The 25,654-nt window shown below is 31.4% G+C and overlaps 2 protein-coding genes across 2 annotated transcripts; both read right to left on the bottom strand.

Annotated features, from left to right (window-relative positions):
- Positions 1 to 9,844: 9,844 nt before the first annotated feature.
- LOC118038634 (coniferyl alcohol acyltransferase) lies at positions 9,845 to 11,412 on the bottom strand. The gene has a single exon (XM_035045049.2). The coding sequence runs from the start codon at positions 11,306 to 11,308 to the stop codon at positions 9,962 to 9,964; it is 1,347 nt and encodes a 448-aa protein (XP_034900940.1). The 5' UTR covers positions 11,309 to 11,412; the 3' UTR covers positions 9,845 to 9,961.
- Positions 11,413 to 15,853: 4,441 nt separating this feature from the next.
- On the bottom strand, positions 15,854 to 21,244 carry LOC118038686 (membrane protein of ER body-like protein). The gene is made up of 7 exons (XM_035045108.2): positions 20,912 to 21,244; positions 18,780 to 19,163; positions 18,402 to 18,461; positions 17,933 to 18,223; positions 17,327 to 17,512; positions 16,701 to 16,762; positions 15,854 to 16,611 (listed from the first exon to the last, which is right to left on the bottom strand). Exons 1-7 carry the CDS (start codon positions 21,117 to 21,119, stop codon positions 16,144 to 16,146), a joined length of 1,659 nt encoding a protein of 552 aa, XP_034900999.1. The 5' UTR covers positions 21,120 to 21,244; the 3' UTR covers positions 15,854 to 16,143.
- Between the last annotated feature and the right edge of the window lie 4,410 nt (positions 21,245 to 25,654).

Genomic DNA, 25,654 nt, shown 5'->3' with positions numbered 1-25,654 from the left:
ATAAAAATTGTTGGCCAATCTCTGCTAAAGGTGCCAACCGGAACCTCTCTCTCTCTCTCTCTCTATATATATATATATATATATATATATATATATATATATTTTATGAATTGACGCAAGGCTGTGCTGTCCATGCATTTAATATCGATCGAAAAAAGGCCTCAGAGTTTCTTTTGGTCGTTTTCGCCCCCGATGGGTTGGTAGTATTAGATGAACGCTAGAGACGTGACCCGTGGGATAGCTGGGTTTTTTTTTTTTTTTTTTTTTAATGTAAAAGAAGTTTACATTTTGAGAAAAAGCTGACCTTGTGATTAAAAATTTCCTAATAATAAAATATTAAAATATAAAATAAATAGTAATTAAAATAATAAATCAAATATAGTATAAAAAACAAAATGAAAGAAAACATGAAAGACTAAATTAAAATACAAAATAATTAAATAAAAGGATAAAAAAATAGTAATAAAAAAATAAGGACCACATTGGATATAAAAATAAATAAAATAAAACATTAAGGTACAAAATTAAGTTACAAAATTAAAAAAAATCAAGAAAATAATAAAAAAAATAGCAATTAAAATAACAATAATAAAATTAAATACAAAAATTAAATAAAATAAAAAACTTAAGGATGAAATTATAAAGATCCCAATTGTTGCGCCCAAACCCTAACACCAGAAGAAAGACGACACAATGCTTTCAATAATATTGTGAAATGTGGTGTTTGATCGTCAGGTATGCAATATACACTGACATGCCTGGATTCTAATTTTAAAATTTTTGTTTTTAATGTTATTCATATCATTTTACTGTGTATCTAGCACGTTAAAAAATTAAATTGCTACAAGTAGCTAATTAAATAATTTTATTTGAAAAAAAAAAAATAGTTATCATAATGTTCCAATATATAGTACAACGAAGCTAGGGGGACAGTGAAACGATGATTAATTTTTTTTAAAAATAAATTAACGAGCTTAAGCATGCGTAGCAATGATAATCGCGAGGAACCTGAACCCATGTGCTAAAACAGAGATCATCAAGTGCTGTTTTGTGATTACATGTGCCCAGCTAATTGTCATTTCACCACCCTAATAATTCAACAAACTATAGGAATTACAATTTGAAAACATAGCTTTTGATTCCCTAAATAGTTGTCATGAAATCATCATCCATGCTTGTTTGTTTCCTTCCTTTTGTTTAATTTCATATATATATATATATATATATATATATATATATATATATATATATATATATATATATATGCGGCAAGAAACTGCTGGCTCAAACAACTGAGATTGTATTGGCTCCATCTGGTGATCTTAGATTCAAGTCCTCATCTGGGAACACCGACAAGGGGCGGCGGGAAGTAGCCATGGCCCCCCAAAGTTTATTTTAGTACCTAAACTATGTCCTTTCCACACATACCCTCCAAAAATTATAAATTTGCCACATTAATAAAGAACTAAATCTGGATAGAATCATAGTATCATCTTATTATAGTCCATAATGTTGTCACCTAAGTATGGTAGACAATCACAACTAGTTTGACCAAACTTTAATCAACCAGTAATGGCTATTTATATATGAAGGCATGTCCTTTTATCAAAATATAAATATATCTAATATTGATTTAAGGGTTATTTAGCTGAACATGAGAAATATGTCATCCTCGTCACTGAGTTTAGTTGATTTATGAAAATACATGTTCATTTTATAAAAATAATTTGGACAATATTGTTTATATAATAAAATAATCTACTATGTTTTATATGATTAAGAGAAATATCTATTCATTTTATAAATCAATAAAGAAAGATGAAACCGACTATTAACTAGTGAAAAACATTGGGATTGACCATTAATCAAGAAAATGATGATTCAAGTTATTGTGCCAAAATTAACAGTTAACATTGATGAGTGTCACGGTATAATTAGAAGTTTTAACACATATAATTTTTAAGAGGATACACGCTAATAAGAAGCACAAATCATGTTGGGATTCTTATTATAAAATCCTTATCTACCATAGACAATTTGTATAGGATATAATTGATAGTTACGTGAAACTTAATCTTTGTAACATTATAAATAAGTTATTTAATTGATGAAAATGATGGCCAACCTTATATATATAATTTCTTTGCGAGCTTTCTATAATTTGTCACTTTCTTTTATTTATTGCAATTCATAGCTTTCTTTTACAACTTTCTATCATTTGTAATTATTTCTTTATATATATATATATATATATATATATTGTACATACATTGGGATTATCTTCTCAATTCTTTTTAACCTGTTAAACCAAGTTAAGACTTTCACACTTTGCTTGATTTATGAGGTTGTTGTTTAAACTCCACTCTAGATTAAGTTCCTAATTATTTTTTTTAATTGAAAGAAAAAATGATTAGCATGTAACATATTGATTAAAGATCCATTGATTAATAAACATATAAATACCAGTGAGACTCAAATTGCATGTAATATATTGATTAAAGATCCATTGATCAATAAACATATAAATACCAGTGGGACTCAAATCGATCAACAATTTTATAAATAGTTCATTTGAACTTTTAATTCATATAAAACTCTTATTAGTTACTATAAAATGAACATCTAGAATAATAATTAGTATACTAATTTTGTAACTTTAAATTTACTAGAACCTAATTTATTGTTAAATATATTCCAACAACACTACTAGAAAATTAGAGAATAAATATAAGAATTGCCAAAGGAAAATATTTCATTGTTGTTTACCGGTGAAAATTGCTACAAAAAACTTATGTTAGTAATTTTCAATGAAAATAATGATAGAATAAAAAAAGATTAAAAATTTTATGTTGGCAATAACATTAGAATTTTTTACATGTCAAATTGCTGATGGAATTTCCATCGGTGATTTTAAAAGAAAGTAAATTCCGAAAGTTTTTTCTTCCCCTCCTCGCTTCTTCTTTTTCCTTTTCAATTCAATTAAATTTAAACCCCAATTTCTTCAAATTAATGGGTACACTATATTTTTTTTTTGTTTTATCAATTTTATAGTTAAGTTGGAAATTTAGAAAAGAAGTGTTTGTGTGGAATTGATAATAATTAAAGGTATTAATTAAGGTTGAATTATTTTGAATTAATAAATGATGGATAGTTAATTGGGTCCAATTAATTTAAGTCAATTATAGGTTTTGTCCAAGATTTAGGGAAAATGAACTTAATATGTAATTGATAATAGTTAGGTCATTACTTGATGTTATTTATTCTTTATTTGAATAAATGTTGGGTTGTTAGTTGGGTAATATGTATGTTTCCGCATATGAATTTTATGGTTTAGTTGAGAATTAGGGTTTAGTATGTATGTTTTCACATATGAATTGTTTGGTAGTTGTTGGATTATGAATTTATTTTTAATAAATAATTGAATTTCTTATTGATAGTTACATTATTAATAAATATTATTTATTTATTTATTTTTAAGGTGATAATCTTTGTTAATCTAAAAAAAAATGTTATTATCAATATTATATATAGGTGTCATAAATAATGGATGATTGTTCTTATAGATATCAAGAGTCAAATGATAGATTGTATAGGCAAGGTTATTTAGATAAGATTGAGGGTTTTATTAATTTTATTCTATTTAATCTAAATAATATTAGTGAAGATGAAATTAGATGTCTATGCGTGAAATGTAAAAATAAAAAGATTCACTATAAAAATGTTGTGACAATGCTTCTACTTAATAAAAAATTTATTGAGAAATACTTGAATTAATTTGCACATATTGAATCCTATGTTCTTTACAAATCCATGTTAACAATAACCACATGTCCAATATGGGAGCCAATGTTGGTAGAATGAGATTTATGTCTTTTAGTCTTTAAAAAAATGGTTCAAAATTACAATGAGTATTTTATTAATGAATATTTCTTTCATACAAAACAACATGGTAAGGTTAGAAAGACTTATAATAGCGGGGCTTGTGTAAATAATTTAACTTCTAATTAGTTTGAAGTTGAATATTATAGCAAGTTGGATGAGGTTATTGAGTTGCAATATCATAGATACAAGATACAATGTTTTTTATTCAAATGCTATTGTTATGATATCTAGAGAGGAATTAGAGTTGATTCTTAGCATGATTTGATCAAAATAAATAAAAAGGTATATTTTGCAATATCAACATTATTTTTGTTTTTGCCATATAATGCCAACAATTGTATTATAAATACACCTTTTTCTTTAGAAATGATAATGATATAGTTGATTAGTTATCCATTGTCAAGACAAAACCTAGGAGTTATGTTCAAGTAGATGAAGATGGTAATGATGAAGTAATTAGGAGAAACAATTGCTTTTAAATGAACGAGTAGCTCTTTCTATCGAGTTTGAAAATCCAGATTTCCATGTTATTGAAAATACTTATGTTGAGATTAATGTTGATGACTTAAATGTAATATTTAGTAACAATGCACATAACGAAGTAGATGAAGATGATGAGATGGACTATGAATTCAACAAAAAAGATGATGTTGGACATGACGATGATGACAATGAAGAGCAGGGTTCCGATTAAAAGGTGTTGGATTGATTTAGATATGATTTTTCATTGTGTAGAGAGTTATAAGACATTTGTTAGTGCTTTGTAATGCATTATATTTATATTTGTTGGATAATCTTGTTGTATGTTTTTTTTTCTAATTTGTGTTTATTATTTCAATCCTTGCACAAATTGTTTTTTTGTTGTTATTGTGATTGTGAGTTTATTATTATAAATTGTTAGCCTGAAGATGTTTATTATTGTTGTTGTCCTTAGTGTTAGAATTGTTAGCTTGAAGATTATAACAACTAAACAAAAAACAAATATAGAGAAAACACCAATGGAATGACTTATGGAAAAGCTACTTCGTTGGCATTTTTATTGGCAATCCCTCTAAAATCTTGGAACCTATTTTAGAACTTTGGAAAAAACTTATAAAATGTTAAGGATTTTATGACAGAATCATAAATAGAATATTTTGTCTACAATTTCGGTGCATACAAAGTTTTCGATGGAATATGGACGATAAAATCTGATTTTTAGGCTTGAATATTTTGTTGCCTATTTTGTCGGCAATTTTATTGGCGATAGAAAATGCCAATGAGAAAAAACCCCGACGAGATATTTTTCGATGATGTTTATTTTTCCCTCACAATCTGTTAGCAATAAAATTATTGATAAAATATTATGTTTACACATAGATGAAATATTCCATGGATGTTTTTCAATATTCATGCAGTGAAATAAATATTAGAATTTATATACATGGATATATTATAAAAACAAGTCATAATTTCCATTGATTCTATAAAAGTATAGATTAATTGGATTATCAACTCGAGCGATCATTAATTTATGTGAAAGTAAATTGATTGAAAAGCATACACAATCATTCCTCTTGGAGATGGTTATACTTTTATATTTTACCAGGATATAAAAAGACGTTAGCTTGACACCAGCTACACGCAGTTTTCAAAGAATACTAGTGAGCATCAATTCAATACCCAGTGCTTGTGAAGGGAGCCTCTGCATGACTGCATGTATCTCGTATGAGACACTGGCTTCATGCATTTTCTCGTTTGAGGAATTGATTAACAAAGTGACATTTCGTCTTCGACTTTCTGGCTGATTCTTGAACGAGATGAATGGCGTGGCAAAATCCCATCGCGTCGCATCTCGGTGATGTGACTGTAAACGATATATCTCCTCCCAACCACCGGCGTCCACTGCTTTTACTGAAAGCTCCTCTCTTTTTAGTGGTGGCCTCGGTTTGTTTTTTCTGCTTGAAATTCTCTTTGTAAGAATTTAATAGTTTTTTTTTAGTATTTTTAATGATTTTAATATTTTGATTTATTTTAAAAAAATATTATTTCAATGTATTTTTAAGTAAAAATTATTTTAAAAAGTAATTATTACCAAAATATCAAATGAATTTTTGTATGGTATTGCATAATTGTTTTTTCAAAAGTATATTTTAATTAAAAATATATTAAACTAATATTTTTTATTTTATATACTATCATATTAAAATAATAAAATAATTGATATTAACCACGATAGGTATCTCTTCCATAGGTATAGCAAGAAAATAGTTTTATGTTTCTTTATAAATACATGGATATAAATATTAACAATTATTTTAATATACGAGCAGGAAAAAAATCTTGATTTTAGTATATAAAAACAGTTACTAAGATAATTTTTATTTATATTCTTAAGAAAAATATTAGCCTTCTGGCAATTGACAGTTACCATACGGTGGTCCATGTTGATCACACACAGGACACGTATAATTCAACTACAGAGAAAGTGACAAAAAGCTGAGGAGCTGTTAGTTGCTGTCATCTGGAAGAATCTATGGTGTAACTATTGATCAAGCATGTAATTTGTTGAATTACAAATTGACATTATACCCTCGATTCCTTATTTGACTCTCTTTCTCGTGATTAAGGTATCGTGTTTTGTTTGTCTTTTATTTCAAAATTATTTTAAATATTATTTTTTATATATTTTAAATTTTTTTGATGTTCTTGTATTAAAAATAATTTTTTAAAAAATAAAAAATATATTATTTTAATATATTTTCAAATAAAAAATATTTAAAAAAAAAAACTATTATTATCACTCTCAGATATCACTAAAATCTTAAGCATTAACCCAATAGATTAAAAAGAAAGAGTTATTTATTTTTATTTTTATATATAATTCATTGTATTTAACATTTTTTCTAGCCCGTAGCAACACGCTAATATAGATACCCCCTTTATATATGCTAATATAGATACCCCCTTTATATATATATATATATTATATATATATATATATATATATATATATATATATATTTAGTTAACTTTCCCATTATATATAAAGGTGGTAATGTTTGTTTATGCAGTTTCATTATATTTTTATTTTTTTAGATATTTTTGAATTATATTGATATGCTGATATTAAAAATAAATTTTAAAAAATAAAAAATATATTAAATATAAAAAAACACTTTAAAACTATTTCTATTATAATATCAAACACTATCTAAATCCCTTTCGAAATGAATTTTGATAAGGCATTCCCATCTATCCAAAAGACAATCCAATTTAATCCACAATTCTATTTTTAACCGGATCTAAAAAGAAAAAAAAGTTTATAATTGAAGCTTAGTTTGGATGGTAAATTAATTAATTTGGTATCCATATTATCATGTACAATTTAATTTTTAAGGAGTGACCTATTGAAAGAAAGATCTTGTGATTACATCTATTTAAGCACATATGACCTATTTAAAATCTTCTTCTTTTTATTCATTAAATGAAGGCTAATCTAAAAATATTTTAAACATTAGAATTAAAAAAACACCAATGGAATCTGCTATAAAATATCATAAACTTGGGTTTTGATGCATGTCTGCCTCCATATTTGTTATAGAAATCAAATGTTAGATTTGCCAAAAACCTTGTAATCAAACTCCAAAACCAGTCCACTTCAATCTGAGAATAACCCAATACAGATCTGGGTATTCTATAAGCCCAATTGGTATTCCAATTCTCTTCAGGCCAGTTGCCCAAGAAACCCCATCTCTCTCCTCCACCCCCTCTTCCTCTCAAGTCAGCCCTTCAGCTTCCCTGACTGGCGGCGTTGCTTCGGTCACCATTACAGTCAATCAAATTCTCCTGAAACATTAAACACCAAACGCTCGTTTATATATACATGAACTGTCCTGTCTCTTTCTCTTCCACATCCTCTCTTGAACTTCACCAGAATGAACATCATAGCCTCTTCTTGTCCACCATTCTTAAACTCTTACCAACACACAATCACACACGTTAAACCCCCACAAAAAAGTTTCCTCTGTTTGCTCTGTGAATGCGATCTTTGATGGATATGAGAAAGCTGACAATTACCAAAACTATCTTTATTTACACGCCAATTAAACGCCTTTTAACTTATGTCGCAGCAACGCTAAAAAAACAGCACCATATGCACCAACGAGACCCTCCTTCTCCTCCACGTCCAGTATTGCAGCCACAGACAAATCCACAACTTTAAATCAGATTTTACTCATTAAGTTGTCTGCTATTCTTTCTAACCCATCTTTGTATTGTGCTAAATGTAAATAATTAGTGCTCCATTTGTCTCCTCAAGAGTTTGATAGTTGTTAAATCAAATGTGAATCCGAAAACAGCTTTAATTCTTTTCTTTTTTCATTTTGTATCCGAGACTTGTAAGTTTGAAGGGGATATTTCCCAATTTAGTAGTTGCTTTGAATTCGCTGATGCAAGGTCTTTGCAAGGGTGATAAAATGGGATATGCTGAGAGTGTTGTTGAGGAGATGATACCAATAGGTTTACCAATAAACCAAGGTTTGTTTGCTTTGATTATTAATTGGTTGTGTGAAGCGGGACAAAAAGAGACTTGAGAAGAAGAGGATAAAGGGAAAAGAAAAGGAGAAGAAATAAGAAAGAAAAGCTAGGGAAGACAGCGGGAATAAGAAGAAGCTGGGCAGAGGGAGAGGGGAAGAGAGAATGGGGAATGAGAGGAGAATGACAACTCTGTAATTTTTCTTTAATTCATAAATAAGTTGTTTATAATGTAAAAGAAACACTTATAAATAGTAAAACATAATAGAACCACAATTATACCAAAGCCCATTAAAATAAAATAACATAAAATCCAATAATTAAATCAAATGAAGCCCAATCACATAAGTCCAAGCCCGCTATCTTAGTCGAAGAGTCATGAGTTAGGCTATTGTTTTAGGTGGTTCTTATAATACTTCAAAAGATTCGGATCAAGATGATGCAATCTCTCTCTAGTTACCCAAATATAGTCTTAAACAAGTTATTTGCTTATAAACTATGATTCATTGAATTTTACAATCACTGGTAAAAAATACTTGTATATTTAAAATATATTGATTGTATTCTTGGTGAACATGTCTATAATAATTATTATTTTAATTCTTGCCAACATTATAATGCTTTATTTCAGGAATCTCTAGGGGCTCTATTATATTAGAAATGCTGGTCATTATAAGTTGTAATTATTCTTAAATGGCTGTAAAAATATTGCTAAGGATGAAGTCCATAATAATTACAGACCCAAGGTTGGACATTATAAAATTTTACACAAATACATGCAACACTAAATTAAAGATGCAATTGAGATCATAAACAGATATTGTAGGTAACAATATAATAAATATATTGATTTTATAATTGGAGGATTTTTAAATTCTCGATTGAGATTATTTTTGGAAGTATTGAAACTTGTATTATAAGTATAAAATATAGAGTTTCTTAGATTAATTTTTTTTTTAATATTTGAATATATTGATTAACCACAATTTTAAATTCTAAATAATATTTTAGTTATATATTTTGAATTTTGTGACATCATTAGATTTCATTGACTTTTTTTTTAAAAAAGAATCCTGATGAATTATATTTAATCCTTCGAAGATATTTGATTATTCTCGATACCTATTAAAGATTGATTGCGTGATTTTTGTGCAGACAAGGGAGGTGTTAAAGCTTCGCGAGAGACTGAAACAATACTATCCGTTTATCATGGATGCTTTCTTTCATGTCTTGCCCTCGACAGCATTTTTATCTCCAAGGTTCTGTTTCTGAAACTCTTCAAGATATATTGTATTCTTGCTATAATATTCGGATTTGGGAAGGCAACTTGCTCCATGTAGTGGTTCACACATAATCTCACTTATTTTATCCTGCCTGAAAAGCACCAATTCTATACGAGTGGGATTCAATGTTTGCTTCCTGATGCTTTTTTTTATTCACAGTGATATTGTATAATTAAGTGGGCCCGTGCCCTTCTCTTTTTTGCCCATTTTCTCAATAATTGAAATAAGATTTTCTATGCATAGAGTAAGCCAACAAGCGCCTAGAGATGCATAGAATAGCATCATAGTCGAAGAAGACTAGCTGACATAGGTTGAAAAATCGAGTCCGCCTCCAAGGCAGCGGCTAGTTCTGGCCACAGGATGGCTGAAACAGTCCATGAGCCGTCGTTTCTAGCGCTTGGCCTTTGGTTCATGTAGCCAACTCCAATTTTTTCTACCGTTGTACAAACCGTGCCCAACACCGGACCACCGAATCCGAAGTCCAACTCAGCAACTGGAAACCTCCTCCCTGAAGACAAAACAAGGGCTGGACCTCCTCGGCCTAATACAATACTAGATAGCATCAGACCAGGTCTGTGACACTCGATCCAATCTATCAAATCCAAGAAATGTACCTCATTAGTCACCTTTGATATGGAATCATGAACATTGCTAGCAATATCTGATATAGACCCTTGCTTCAGTTCTGCAATGGTTGCTTCTGCAACAGCAACGGATAATACGTTCCCTATGTAATTTGACATTAAATCCTCAGCTCCATGAACTCTACCACGTCCATCGACTAACCATCCCATCTTGCACTTTTGATGCCTTTCATCAATGGCTGTAACCATTATCTTCCATACATAGGCTGAGAAGGCCTCAATTTTAGTTCTCTTATTACCGCTGTCACAAGCAAGTTGCTGCAGCCTATTGATGCTGGAGACATCAACATGATATAGGCGCTTGAGCAAGATCTGGGTTGTGGGCATGTTTATTATTTCTTCTATGGTACACTTTACATAAGTTTGATCCAGGGAAGGATGATAAGTTGGAGGACAGCGTGCTAGAAGGTTTCTCCTGTGATCTGGCATGCAAGATATTGGCTTTCTTTGAGCGATTTCTGACCATGAAACCAGGAACTTACCAAAGGAGCTTGCGTCGCCGAGTGCATGATCAAAGGTGAACGTTATTGAGATGCCTCCACATGTGTAACGGGTGACTTGGACTTGTAAAGGAAATCCAGTGTTGAGAGAAACGAGTCTCCCTTGCAAAAACTGATCAAGGTTGTAGAAGTCTAGTTTCTTCAAAGAAATGGTGGCATGACCTTCTACAACCAAAGCACCATTATCGTCACATATAATCTCAGGCTCATTAGTATTTGGATTTTGTACTATTTGACCAGCAAATGGGTAGTAGTAACTAAGAGTCTCAGCAAGGGAACTCTTGAGGGACTCCATGATGGAGGAGAAGCAAACCTTTTCAGGATTATGGTAGAAATAGAAGTACGTGACAGGAAATCGGCCAGAAAGTAGGTCAAGATTTGATAGAGCGAGTCTTTGTGGCTCTGGCAAGGGATTCGCGGCCTTGACAACACTTTTTTCTGTGAAGTTCACCGCAAACTTTCCATGTTCCGGACCTTCTTCCATTAAAACTAGAAACTCTAAGCCTACTCAGTGAAAAATATTTTGAGTAGATTTTTCATCCCTCTTAGTGGTAGCTTTGATAGTTACTCGACTTGCTGGTTACAAGCAAAACACACTTATATAGGCAGTATTTAGATACCGATCAAAACAGTTGGAGTTCTTTATAGTAAACTGAGTGGACAAGTAGATGTGCTTCCAGTGTTTTTTTTTATTTTTGTTCCAATATATATTAATTGACAAAGGTTAATTGGAGCTTGAATTTGGGACACTTTCTAGGAAAATGTTGACAGGTATATATTAAATCCCCGAATTTATTTTATGATTAATTGGGGAATAGTTTAGGCACAAATATTTTCCTAGGAAAAAACAATGTCATTAAAAAAAAAAAAACACAAAACAGAGAATAAGCAGAATGATGGATCCCAGATTGTTTGTGCCAGCCACGACGTACCGAGCATCTACTTTAATCAAATTTCATTAATACTCACCAAGTGGTGAGCAAATTCGGCAGGAAAAATCATTTGGGATGAAAATAATGGTGAAATAAAAATGGGTAAATTATCTTTGTATTTGAAAGTGTGAAATATTTATTTTTTTAAAATATTTTTTACTTGAAAATATATTAAAATAATAATATTTAAAAAATTATTATTTATATCAACAAACAAAACTATCCAAAAATAATAATTTTAGGTTAAAAAAACTCAAAATTTAAAACGCACTGCTATGCATTCCTCTAGTCTCCTAGCAAAATTACATGGGTACACATTCCAAGATTTCGTCCATTATGAATTAAGGAATGGATGCAGGTAAAAACTATATATATATATATATATATATATATATATATATATATATATATATATATATTATAAAATATCAAGTGTTAAAGAATAATATAAATCATATTTTAAGATTTCATATAACAACTTAAGTTATTAGATTGAAATTGTTCTTTGACATCGTATCAGAGCCTTGATGACTAAGCGGTCACGAGTTTGAATCTCATAATTTTTATTTATTTGATAAAAATTAAATACCATGGAATGTGGACCTATATAAATTTTAAGTTTAAAAGACTTTCACTTGAAGAGGTGTGTTAAAAAATAATATAAATTACATTTTATAATCTTATCTTACTTAACAATTTAAATTATTAAATTAATACAATTTATTTACACCGAGCATCAGCTATCTCAATTTACATTATTAAATTAAGATAATTCATTTACACCGAGCATCAGCTATCTCATCACTTGGTTAATTGCACGAACAAACATCATTTAAAATACTTTCACTTGAGGAGGTTTGAATGAATTTTACAAGGGCTAAAAGTGGCCGTGGAATTATAGCCCTTTTGACAAGTTATGATAGCAACGCTGACTTTGTTCCTCTTACTCGGGAAAATTAGCAGGGGCCATGAACGCACTGACTGCCACACATATATCTGCACCGTCGGAAGTGCATGCCACTGCAAGGCATTACTTTTGAGGGTTGACGGGAGTGGAGGCACATCAGCAACTTGTGAATTATTGGAGGCAAAACTTACTGCTAATCGCCACAACACTTCCCTTTCTAGCTTGTTCAGATCGACTCCTGCTCAATCCCCATGATTAATCAGCACATTATCACCCTGATAAATGCAAAATCTGCCTTCAAATTAATGTTCTGGATGAAATCACAGTCATCCCCGTGCCTGTCACCTAGTATTTTCTTTTCAATATTTCCATGTATTTGACCTGGAGGAAATCCATTTACTGTAAGGGAACCACGCCTGTCATGCACCACCCATTACCGAGCATCACAACGTCACGCATGCTAAACATCTCCACCACCTCCATCTGTACCTGATTCCCTCCCACTTTTACTTGTCATCAACAACTCACTGACTCATAGTCAAACCTCTCCCTGTCATCCTCCATGATCATTCCTATATATTTCCTTTATTGCCTCTGTACACCTGAGATTCTATGCAAAAGTGAGCTCATATCTATAGAGCTGGAAATTGGGTAGCTGAGAATTGCAATTTTCTCCAAAAATAGAAGAAGAAGAAGAAGAAAGAAAGAAATGAAAGAGAAATACAAACAAATGAGGACTGGGGACTGGTAAAAGCAAAGGCTCTCTGTAACAAGCTTACACCAATACCAAGGGTTTATATATATAAAAAAAATTTCAGAGTTAGATTCTGCTTCCCGACGAGGAATAATGCTGCTAATTAAAGTAAATGGCCTTTCCTAAGCAACACCAAGAAAGGAGATATATTTATCATCATAGACAATTCGTCACAGTAGGCATTTTCAATGTCCACCTCTGAGTTTACATTTAACTACGAAACTAACTCACCACTGGTAAGTCTTCTCCAGCTATTTCCCTAACAGGGTTTTCTCCCTGTTGAAATGAGTATTATTAGCGATTTGAGGGGAAATGGATGTGGGTTTTGGAGAACGTTTCAAAAGCAATTTGAAGAGGAAATTTGTAGTCGTTTCTCTTGCGTTTAATCATTTTGGTCAACAGTTTTGTTTCTGCAGAATGAAATTGGATCTATGTAACTCTTTCCTTAAGAACACATTTGTTTTTTGATGGTGCAAATAATTATTAAAAAAAAAGTTAATGATAAAGAAAAAGAACAATTTGTTTCCGTTTGGGCATGTTGCCTTGTTGTTGTTTGGGCCGTGGCCCAAACGGCAGCACCCATCACTATGAAAAAGATCCGAGTCCCATCATGTACTTGGGTTTTAATAAAATTACATAACATTAAAAATAAGAAGCTACGTTTGGCTAATTATATGATAATAGTAATAATAAAAAAAGCAATAATTTGCTTCTGAGCATTTGGGTTTTAATAAAATTACATAACATTAGGGCTTAAAGAGCTTCGGAAGGACATGTAATAATTTATAAACAGTGCATTGATGAGCTGGCCCAATGAAAACTACTTTACAACATTCAGGGTCAGGGCTTTCAGGACCGTGTCTTTAAGGAAAATTCTACCATGCCTGCGTTATGCTACCTTTGCCTCTCTATACTCAACCCGTGAACAAAATATTGTCAACGGTCAGGATGTTTCGTACTATATGCGACTTTGTAGCATAAATTTATTTCCTGAATTTATCTTCAAAGTCAATTACTATTTTGTCCTTCATTTTTTTTTAAAAAAAGAAAAAAAATAGCAACACATTACCGGCAATGACAATAGGAATTCGACCACTACACCGGTTAAAAAAACACACCAATTTCATCGTACAATTTTATTGTTAAAATTACAAAACATGTAGATTTGAAGCTTTTAAATATAAAAAATATAAAATAAAATTATTTCAATTTTTTATTTTACATTTTCATCCTTCTTGAGTTTTTTTTTCTTAACAAATTTAATCATTTTTTTTCTTGCTATTTTTTTACTTTGTTAATTATTTTAGATTGGTTTTTTTAACTATTTTATCCTCAAATATTTAATTTGTTAAGTATTTAGGTTTTTAGTTGACTCTACGTCTAGAATTTGGGTAATGAGTTTAAAAAATCAATTATAACTTATAAATTTCACACCAGTTTTTGTTTTCAATTTTTTTTTCCATCCTCCAACATATTATAATTTTTTTTTTCTATTTCAGATCAGATCCGGTAGGTAAAGATCACAAGGATGTTGTTATTCAGTATTACGGCGATGAAGCAAGGGATACCCGATGCTTTCCTTCCTTAATTGTTGTGTATTCCGTAAAGACTAATTCATGGAGATATTGTGGACATTTGGCGCATGATTATTGCTTGCAGAACAGTACAAGTTACACTTGGGTGAATGGAGTTTTTTAATGGGCAGGATCGCATACAAAGTTCGGGAATTTTGAAGCGCTCCTTGCATTTGACCTGGATAATTAATGATGTGTTCCAAGAGATAAAGCACCAGATTATTGCGAGCCAGCTTCTGGTAGACTTGCATTATATGATGACTCCATCGCTTTGTTTAATGTTCACGAGATTGACAAGTTTCTTGATATATGGACTTTGAATGAACGGTGCTGGACCAAAAAAACTCAACAAGGGGCCTCTTCCTGGTGTTCAGAATGTGAGTGGAGATCATTGGAAGAGGAATAAGGTCAGTTTAGAATCCGAGTATGGCAAGCTAAACTTACGTGAGCTTAGTACTCAAGAAATAAGGGGTCTTGACTTTCGGAGGTTTAGTTCGTGCGAGGGAATTTATGTTTACAAGGAGAGTCTTGTTTCGTTCAAGGATAGAAATGTGAGATCTGCCTCGTTCAATCGAAACGCTTGAAACTTGCAATTATTTTCGACAGGCAAATCGTTTTAGTACCTGGTACTATGCTCTAAGAGGAGAAGCGGGTAGCAGAGAGGAGTCAGAGGTTGAAGGAATTGTTACTTGTTATGAACTAATTTTCTGATGTTTCGAAATCCCAGTTTGATTTTTTGAGTTTAAATTTCGTTGACAGAAGCATTTTGAACTGCGTTATTTATTCAAATTTCAATAAATCCTTGTTGAGGTAATGTATATTTTTACTGTCTTGTTAATCCTCTACCTCTTAGTTTTTAATGTCTGTGATTTCTGTTTATTCCTAAATAGCAAGACTCTGATAAAAACATAATCAAAGTCTCATTACATCATCAAAGAATGAGTTGCAGCAATCGTTCATAAGTGTTTAACCCTCAAAATGTAACAATAAATATGGAGACCAACAGTGCTAAACAAACATGCATGGCAACAATAGAGCTGCCAAATGAAAATTCCAACCTTTGTTTTTGACTCTTAGAAGCAAACAATCAGCTTGACAGCATTTATTCCAAGCAAATCCTCAAACAGAATTTATTCCAAGCAAATCCTGACATCAATAAGATGCCCATGCCAGTCTCCCTGAACTCATCTCAGCAAGACGCACAGCGACAGCTTCTCCTGGCTCGAACCAGGCAAGCTTTTCAAGTAACTTTTTGGCAAGGTCCCCTGCGACGTATGAAACTCCTGAAGCCATAATTCCAGTAAAAAAGTAGTGCAGCACAGTCTTCAAGTAGGGTTTGGGCGAATTCTGGATGTAAGCCTTTCCGATGGCAAGTATGGTTATGCATAAAAGAGAAGCTACAGCCACTGCTGCTAGCTTGAAATTCTTGTCATCAGTCTCCATGAATGTGAAACCATACACAGCAGGCGGTGCTAAACCAAAAACAAGAAATGATAACAAAGCAATGGTGGCGTGAAGCAAGAAATTTTCTCTCGGTCCCAGAAGTTCTTGATAGCGATCAACTTGCTCGTTTGTTTGACTGGAGGCCCCTCTAGGTTGCTCACTTTTCAAGTCCAAGAGCTGTATTTTCACATGTTACGGGAGTATCTTAGTTTAAGTTATAACATCTATCAATAATTACAAATGGACTGGATCGAAAAGTCACTTACACTGTGAGCAATAATGAAAATTCCACCAATCAAGTTTGCCAGCGACAAAGATATAATGTTCACTGTAACCAGAAAAATAGTTAATGAACGTAAATTGTAGATGAAGTTCCGAGATATGATTTATATAATTTTTTTTAATATATTTTTTTTAAATGAAAGTTCTTTGAATTTAAAATTTGCGCAGGCCCACACTACCTTGTGTTTAATTTTTTATAAAATAAAATAGGAATACCATATTAAAAAACCAATTTAACCCCATAGCTTAAGTTGTTAGGTGAGACTTTAAGATATGTTTTGTATAATTCTCTACCAATAAATTCAGACCACTGAAATAATTCTTCATGGGAAAAGAAGTGATTCTCATCAAATTTAAGTATGCAAGCAACTATGTTAAACATCGCCAAAAGAAATGGAACATAACAGTTTGAAGAAACTACTGTGTATTAGACAAGAAAAGATAGAAATTCTGATGTATTTGAACAGTGGAATAATATCCAAATAATTAATTTATGATGATAATAATCCATTTATAAATATCAGATAAGAAGGAAACAAGCAAAGGAAAATGCAATAAACAAAATTTGGGGAGGAGTGTTAAGAACATAAAACATGACTCTGAAACTTACATGTGGTAGCTTCAGCACCAGCAGCAGATGTCACAACACTTAGACTTGTAATAGATTCAATTAAACCGCCGTAGACAATGCTTTTCACTATTTCCAATTTCTTAGCACCTCTTAGTTCAGAATCTGTTGTTCCCTCAGTTGAATCAGCAATGACTGACCTGCTCAAAGGAGGTTCTGCTTCGGGCCCTGATGCAACAAGCGCTACATTAGATTTTCTCTTTCTTTTTTGTTCTGAAATATTTTACTTTCAAGAGATGATCTGTAAATTCAAAGTATTTGTACACTTGCATGAGATTTACTATGAAATTTATTAATGAAAGAATTATATAGCAACAATGAAATCAGAAATTAATTGATATTTTCAAGGTTTAAATTGAAAAAAAAAAAAAACAGATATACTAATATTTTTACGGGATAGTGAATACTAGGCATTTACACTACAGCTAGACTGGTTGCGTAAAGCCGCAGTGTCTGTGTGTCTATATATATATATATATATATATATGATACAGCAAGCAAGTGAATAGTAACTCAAATTGCCAAATGAGACAATGTGATAACTAATTTCTTTATTCACGCGGCCATTGATACCATGCACATTCATACCTGCATCATCTACTTTTCTTCCTCCAACAATTATTACTTCAAGTGGTTTAGAGCCTTGCTTTGAGGAGGCTGCATTATTCCTATCAGCTTCCTGGGGACCAGTAGTTCCATAAATCTGTTCTCGATTTACCATTGTCGCAACAGGTGATCGAATTCGGTTCATCGCTGAGGCGTTGGTATCTTTATCATGTACTGTTTCACTCGATGGAGCTTTGTTTTGATCAAGTGGTGGTGTTCCACCGGATGGAGATTTGTATGTTGATGAATCAGGTGATGGAACTTGCACAGGGTCTGCAGCATCAGCTCATTAAGTGAAACATATTGAGGCACAAGGTAGAAAAAATGAAAATGCAGGTAGAGATCACGGAGGCAACAAGAGCACATGGTCGTGGAAAATAGGAAATAAAAATCTGATTGCATAATAATAAGAAATGGAAGAAGTTTTAAAAGATTGCATCGAGTATATCACCTTCCTCATGCAGTGTATCTTCTTCACCTTTCGGTACCAAATTAGGGAAGAACCAATTGCCTGTTGGATGAAACAAAAAGGTAAAATTGGAGCATGTATCATAGCTTGGGAAGAATAGAACTTGGAAACGCCATTACATACGAAAACTATACGAAGAAAAGCGAGTAGACAGGTATAAAACCTTTGATAAGATTGCATGAAATACAAAATTAAGCATTGAAATTAATCCAATCAACACCGTCGTCGTCGTCATCCTCACCAGCCATTGTTCGAAAATATATAATGTCAAACAGTGGCCATACTGTGGCATAGGATATGGCATGCGGACCTGCAGGTTATCAACAAGGATAAATTAAGGGAAGACACATTAGTCATTACCTATTGGTATGAGAAAACTGAAGCACGATGTGCATCTGAATGTATCAACTGGCTCAGGGCGTTGTGCATCTCTACTGCCCTCTTCATTACCGCGAATTATAACCTTCTTGATGCAAGAATTACAGTTAGGACAGTAGAATTCATGAGCAGCAGGCTTCTCAAAAACCCTTTCAAGATACAGTTCTGCGACTTCTTTGATGTGGCTGATATCTCCAGGTCCTGTTGTCCCCTGGTTGGTGGAACTGATCGGTACGATCTGTTCCTCCAGCGACATGTTGGAAGGAGGAAGGCTTGATACTTCCTGGAAGAACCTTTCAGGCTTTGAATATACAATATCAACAATGGCATCTTTCAATCCATGGAACCCATCAATAGATTCAGTGCCTGAAACCATAAAGACGTGCAGTAGACAAAGCATTTCAATTACTAGTGTAATATTTATAAATGTGCTTTAAAATTGGATGAGCAATCATCCATTTGATGAATACATAAACTTATTTTACTATAACAATGAAATGTCAAAACCATAAGTTTATCATTATCTCATGATCTAGATTTAATAGATTAGCTAGAGTTAACTTAACTAATATTTTTAGTTCGTTTTAGAAGGCTATCAGGATCTCATGACCTGAATAATAAATTTAACAAGTTAACCAATTTAATTAGAGTTAATCTAATATATTTTTTGTTCTAATATATATATTTTTTTAAAAAAGATATTGTCTTAATTGTTTTTAGTCAAACTTTATTTTAATCGGTCATGTCATATGACCTTTAGATTTATCAAGTTAATCAGGTCACATCAGATCATTCCTAATATACTTTGTTTTTCTTTTCTATTAAAAAATATTTTAACAAACACTTGAATATATTTTTTATTTTAAAAAAAATTGATTTGATCCACAATATAGTATGAGCAATGATCTAGTATAATTTTATTGGGGAAGTGATCATAAATATTGTTAGGATTATCAATTACAATTTAAATAAAATAGCAAGTGTGTTTGTTATAAAGTTATATGCGTGTCAACAAGTGTTATTATACCTAATTTAGTCCAACATGTTAATTGGAATAGGAGTTAACATGGTAAACTTATGAATCAATTTGCTATCTTGTGATAAAACTCGATTTGAATTTTGAAAAAAAAATCAAAAATAATTTAATTTAAGTTCTTAAAGAAAGTCTTAAAAGAATGTAATTTGAATTAAGCCATCAACTTGTATCAGATAAATTATATAACTATAGTGTCAACTTTTTTGAACTTTAATTGATTCAAGAATTAATCTCTAAAATTTGAATTTATCCTTCCTAAAACCATGTTTTACTTGGAATAAAATCTTCTTTTAGATTTTTGTAGTTCTCCATCCGTTAGTTAACAAATTTCGCATCGCATTTTAATTCGTATTTTGGCTATTATCCGATTTTATTGAATAGAATACTATTTTTATAATAATATAAAATATAAAATTAATAATTTAATAAAGTAGAATAAATAAAAAAATAAAAACCCAACAGTTTCGAATTGAAATACAGTTCAAAAAAGTCAAATCCGAAACTAGAAGTTGATGAATTGACTCTCGACTTGAAGCTTAGAGGAGATCATGGCACCTAGTTTTACCAGAAGTTGATGAATTGACTCTCGACTTGACTTTTTTCGCTTCGACCTAAATATATTTAATCAAACTCCATGCTTCCACTATTATGCTCTTATATATATATATATATATAATATATATATATATATATATATATATATATATATATATATATATAAGATCATACATATAGATTTGTTAAAAATGTAAGACATTATGGTAAATCAAATTACTCAGTGCATTAATCATTTATAATTAAAATATAATAACTGCGCACTGGATCGGATATAGCATGCGGTCAAGATTAATTTCCTTCCTGTGCTCTAGCATTTCAACCCAACTTAAACCTGCTGTTACTAAATCGGTGAAAAGCGAATGAGCAGCTATATAAACAAGCTGGAGTAGGTGGAAACACAGAAAGCATGCATTTATGTTGTCATGAAGGTATAGTACTACATATACTGTTCCTGAAGACAGTAGCAAAGCATGTTGACAAGCAGCTAGCTAGCTTTAAATATATATACGCAAGAACATACCTTTGTTAACGAAAATGGAAGTCTCCTGTTTTCCATTTTGCTCTTGATTGACTAATTCAGCCGATCCATTTGCAGTCATGGAGGAATCACCAGCACCATGGACGTCTGTGTCACCATTAGTTGATGTTGTCGATATGGCGGTGGATGACTGACTGTCTTGGCGAGGACGCCTCCCTCGCAAAGCCACTTCCGTCACCTCATCCTCCATTACTCTTTCCTTTTCAAGAACTTGTCAGACTTCTCCCCCTTTTTGTGAAGAGTGGCCTTCTCTCTGCCTCTCTCACAGAAAGACCTGTATGTATATATAATACTCGTAAGTGTATGCCACTACAGATGAATACAAGTATAATCAAATCATCAAAATTCAAAAGCCAGTACTGGAACCTAGCTACCTAGCCTGCAGATAATAAATTTTGTTTAGTTGAATTATAAAAGAGAAGAAAAGTCTCAAAAAATTTCGACTCCTACTAATTATGAAAGGCTTGCAGAGATCTTTAAAAGATTGTGTGTCAGTGCCAACTAACTTCTTGATTTTCCTTCTTGAAATCAATAAATGCACGTCCTCACGACAAGAATTTTTTACAAAAACCTCACGGGAACATGTTAATTTATGTGTTCGTCTGCTCAAATCACATCTGTACTCAGCACTAATTAATACCTACACTCTTTATTGATAATAATTATTTTATCTTCAGAGTCGTCGTCGTCAATATACTATCTTCTTCTTCATCATCGTCGTCACCATCATCATCATTCTTTTAAGTAAAAAAAACAAAAAAAACCCTCTCCCTTCGCACATCTCCAACTTACTTGTGACCATGTCATGTGATGCATGCCGGATATGCTAGCTAGGTTCAGAACAGGTATCATTATTATTTTTTTTTTTTTACATAAGTTGTGTATAAATATATTCATCATGCATTCAGTTTGGAATATTAAGTTATTCTACTGGGGTGGAAACTCAACATGGAATGGACAAGCCAGTTTTTTATATGTTTATATCTTCTAATATACTAACGATAAAGCTCAAATCTTTAAGAAATGCTGAATGATTAGCATGTTCATCGTGAACTCCGAAGCTCTTTTTTTTTTGTTCAGTGTTATCAACTATGTGTGTGTTTAGAATTATGTTAACTTTTGTAATTGGGGTTTTAAAAAATAAGATTAAGAAAAAATATTTTTAATTATGCTTTTAAAGAAAGTAGATTAAAATTTTAGTTAAAACTGTTATAAAATGATTTTTTTTACATGTGAAATAAATGAAAAATAGATTTTAATAAATGAAAAAAAAAAATAATTTTAGAATATTCTACAAAATTAAAATTTAAAATAGAATCTAGTGCAAAAGGCAACATTTTCTCTCTGTAGGTGAAAAAAAAAAAACAAAACTAGCACAATTTTTTTTTTTAAAAAAAAAAAAAACTGAGTTTGCTTAGTCTTTTACTATATTATATATTATATGGAGCAAGACTCAATTCTTTTCACGGGTTCAATTGGCAATATCAATTTGTACGGTGATAAATCATTCTTTTTATATTTTTTTTACAGTAAAGTTATTAATTTATTTTTTTTTTTTGCAAAAAAAATCTTGGGGCAAGGGGCTCTTTGGTTTTTTATCTTTTTTGAATAGTATAAGTACTTAAATGCCCTTGAAATTTTGTTTTTTCTTGACCTGCTTATATTTTGTTTTTCAGTAAATATCAAATTGAATTAGGATCTCCAAAATCTTTGGGAGCACATTTTTGATAATCTGAAGAGAGATCAATAAAAAGTAATCAAAAGCCCCATCTCCCTTCTGGTGGAAACAGAACATCATAGTGTACTGTATTTTCTTTTGCAAGAATTTCTTGATTTTAAACTTATAATGATGAAGTAGTGATGAGTCAGTGAAACTAGTACCCAGAAGAGGGGAAAATAAAAATAAAATACTGTTAACTTGTATGGTTTTCAACAAATATCAAGAATGTTTCAGGCTGTTGCTTCTTGTATCTTTTCCCCCTGTCTTCTTTACTGACTTTTCACTTTCTGTCTATATATATATATATATCTTCTTTATAAAAGTCAGTAAAGAAGATATATATATATATTATATAGTGAAAAGTCAGTAAAGAAGACAGGGGGAAAAGATACAAGAAGCAACAGCCTGAAACATTACCGATCTTCAGTTCACTGTCTTCATTTCCATCTGCCTTTGCATCGCTGTACTTCTCACCACATAAAATTGAGTTGTATTGAATCAAATTGACAAGATCATTTTACTCTATTCTTTCGTCTAGCAACAAGTCTGCTCTGAAAACAGAACAGGGGAAGTTAAAGGGATAAAATGACCATGCAACTTTAAAAAAGCTGACAATCCTAATGATGGATTGCTGTGTAAACTATGAATCACAGAAATCCATGAGACAGGATAATGTAAAGATGCAAAGAACTCTTCAGATAAACCTAAAAGATAAAGCAATTTGAGAATGTTAGAAACCGAGCTGTAATGGATGCGCAAACAAGCCCCAATTTCCCCAATCATTAAGCATTGCAGAAACTCATAGTCTAAATAAAAACATCAAGGGCAAAAGGCATGAGCAGAATGCATAATCAGAACAGCAATAGCATACTTTTGTCTAGCAATGAAACCTTCAAAACCATGGAAGTTGTTTGACTAAATGTTGCAATAGGAGGTTATATAAATTCCAGCATGCAATTCAATGATCATAATTGCATCCCTAAATCACTTGTTGCATACATTTCATCATTTGGACACAACCCTTTTCTAAATCAACGTACTAAAAGCTTTCTTCTTCCAGAGGTAGTAGCCCTCTTCCGTGACTCTCATCCTCTTCTTTTCTTTTAGAAGCAGTCGAGCCCAGCTGAAGACTAATGGAACGTGGTTGAAGGGTGAAGGCATTCCCCCCCTGTTCCAATTAAATTGTCTGTTTTTTTTTTTTTTTTTATGAACTTGTTGTCATATTATACTTTTTAGGGCAATTTGGTGCATTCAGTGTTGTTTGATGATGTTTTTTCATAGTCATATTGACCGTTACTACTGGTTTCTTCCATATATCGAAGAAGAAGAAAAGAACAAAACCGAACAGGCATTTTTAACCCTTGCACCATTTTGTGTTTTTATCCCTGGCTTTGTAAATCTAATTGCAGAACTGTTGATAACTTTTTTGTTTTTCTGCAGATAAAATCTAAAGAAGCGAACCTCTACAAGGAAAGAAAGGCCAAGCTATACATAATAATAAACCAAAAGCGCAATACATAACTCACAAAGAAAGATTAGGGACCGAAAAGTTCTTTTATACTCTAAAGTAAGCTATCATCAGAATAAATTGCAATATGGATGATGAAAACGGACTTTTGCATAACGTAATAAAAGAGTTAATAATTATAAATCTTGACCCCACTCATGATAGTGGCTTCCCATTCTAGAGCTTGACTTGACTCATGAGGCTTGCTTTTAATTTGGTTTGAAGTGAGATACGTTCAAGTGTACTCATAATTTTATTTTTTTTAATAACAATGTTTTAGTTTTTTGAAAGAGAAATTTTTCCAAACAACTTATTTTATATATAAAAAAAAATTTTAAAAACGCTATTTTTTTTATAATTTACTTCAAATAACTAAAAACTATAGTGCCTATGGCAACAACCCTTCTTTATATCAAAAAAGATATATTATATCACTAGTTTGAGTTTTATAAATTTTAAAATTATTAAAGGTTTATATAATTATTAGTTTTAGAACTCTTGAGAGTAGTCAAGATACATACAAAATTAACTCAAACACTAATATTAATTAAAAAAAAATACATTAATTCTCTTAGCACCTGATTTTCTATGCGATGCAGCATGTAAATAAACAAACTGTAAACCATCTTGAAAGTGCAAAATTATTCTTAGACTAGTTGTAATATAAACAGATTGGATTGGATTTATATGGACAAACTAGTTTCGATTTTGTATAAATATATTCATAAACCCCTCCCAAAAAAAAAAAAAAAAAAAACCTAGACAGACTCGTTTTGGCTTTTATACACTGATCAAAAGACCCAATTGCAGCCTACCGCCCAATTATTCTTCTCCTTACTTAAGATTTTTCAAATGAGAGTAATTCGATGAATCTTCTTCCCTTTCTCCTCGTTCACTTCTCTCTTTATTCGCATTATCTGCCTGGCTTACTCTTCCACGGATTTGAAAGGGAAAAAAGCCCTATGCCATATAATACTTTGCAAAGTTTTTCCAAATAATTTTGAGAAAAGGACAGATAATTTTCCTTTTAGTTTCAATTTCTCCATTATTTTCATATAATTTGGTATTGAACACTTTGTCATTTCTGTGGAAAAAATGGACTTGTAATGGCAGCCAAAAGAAGTGGCCATTAATATTAGTGGACGAGAGATTTGAACCGAAAACTACAAAGAAAGTATACATTTCTTTACCAACTCAGTCACCCATTATAGTTTAAAAATTAAGCAAGCTGGTGACCTATATAAGAGAGGAGCGAGGGTTTATTTGTAAGAACCATTTAGTAGATAAGCTAATAGTAAAAATTTGGGATCAATAGATTTATTTTTCTGTAATTTTAAGTTTGAACCTCATGGTTGCTAATATGATAGTTATTAGAAATTTATATGGTTGTTAATTTTAAGATCAATTGGATTAATCAAAGTACGTGCAAGTTAGTCCGGACATCCAAATTAAAAAAAAATAATTTATTTGTGAGTAATAAGAGACTGAAAGGAGGGGA

This window comes from Populus alba, chromosome 1 (assembly GCF_005239225.2).
Source record: "Populus alba chromosome 1, ASM523922v2, whole genome shotgun sequence".
Taxonomy (NCBI): Eukaryota; Viridiplantae; Streptophyta; class Magnoliopsida; order Malpighiales; family Salicaceae; genus Populus; species Populus alba.
This window is presented reverse-complemented; position numbering and strand designations above follow the sequence as displayed.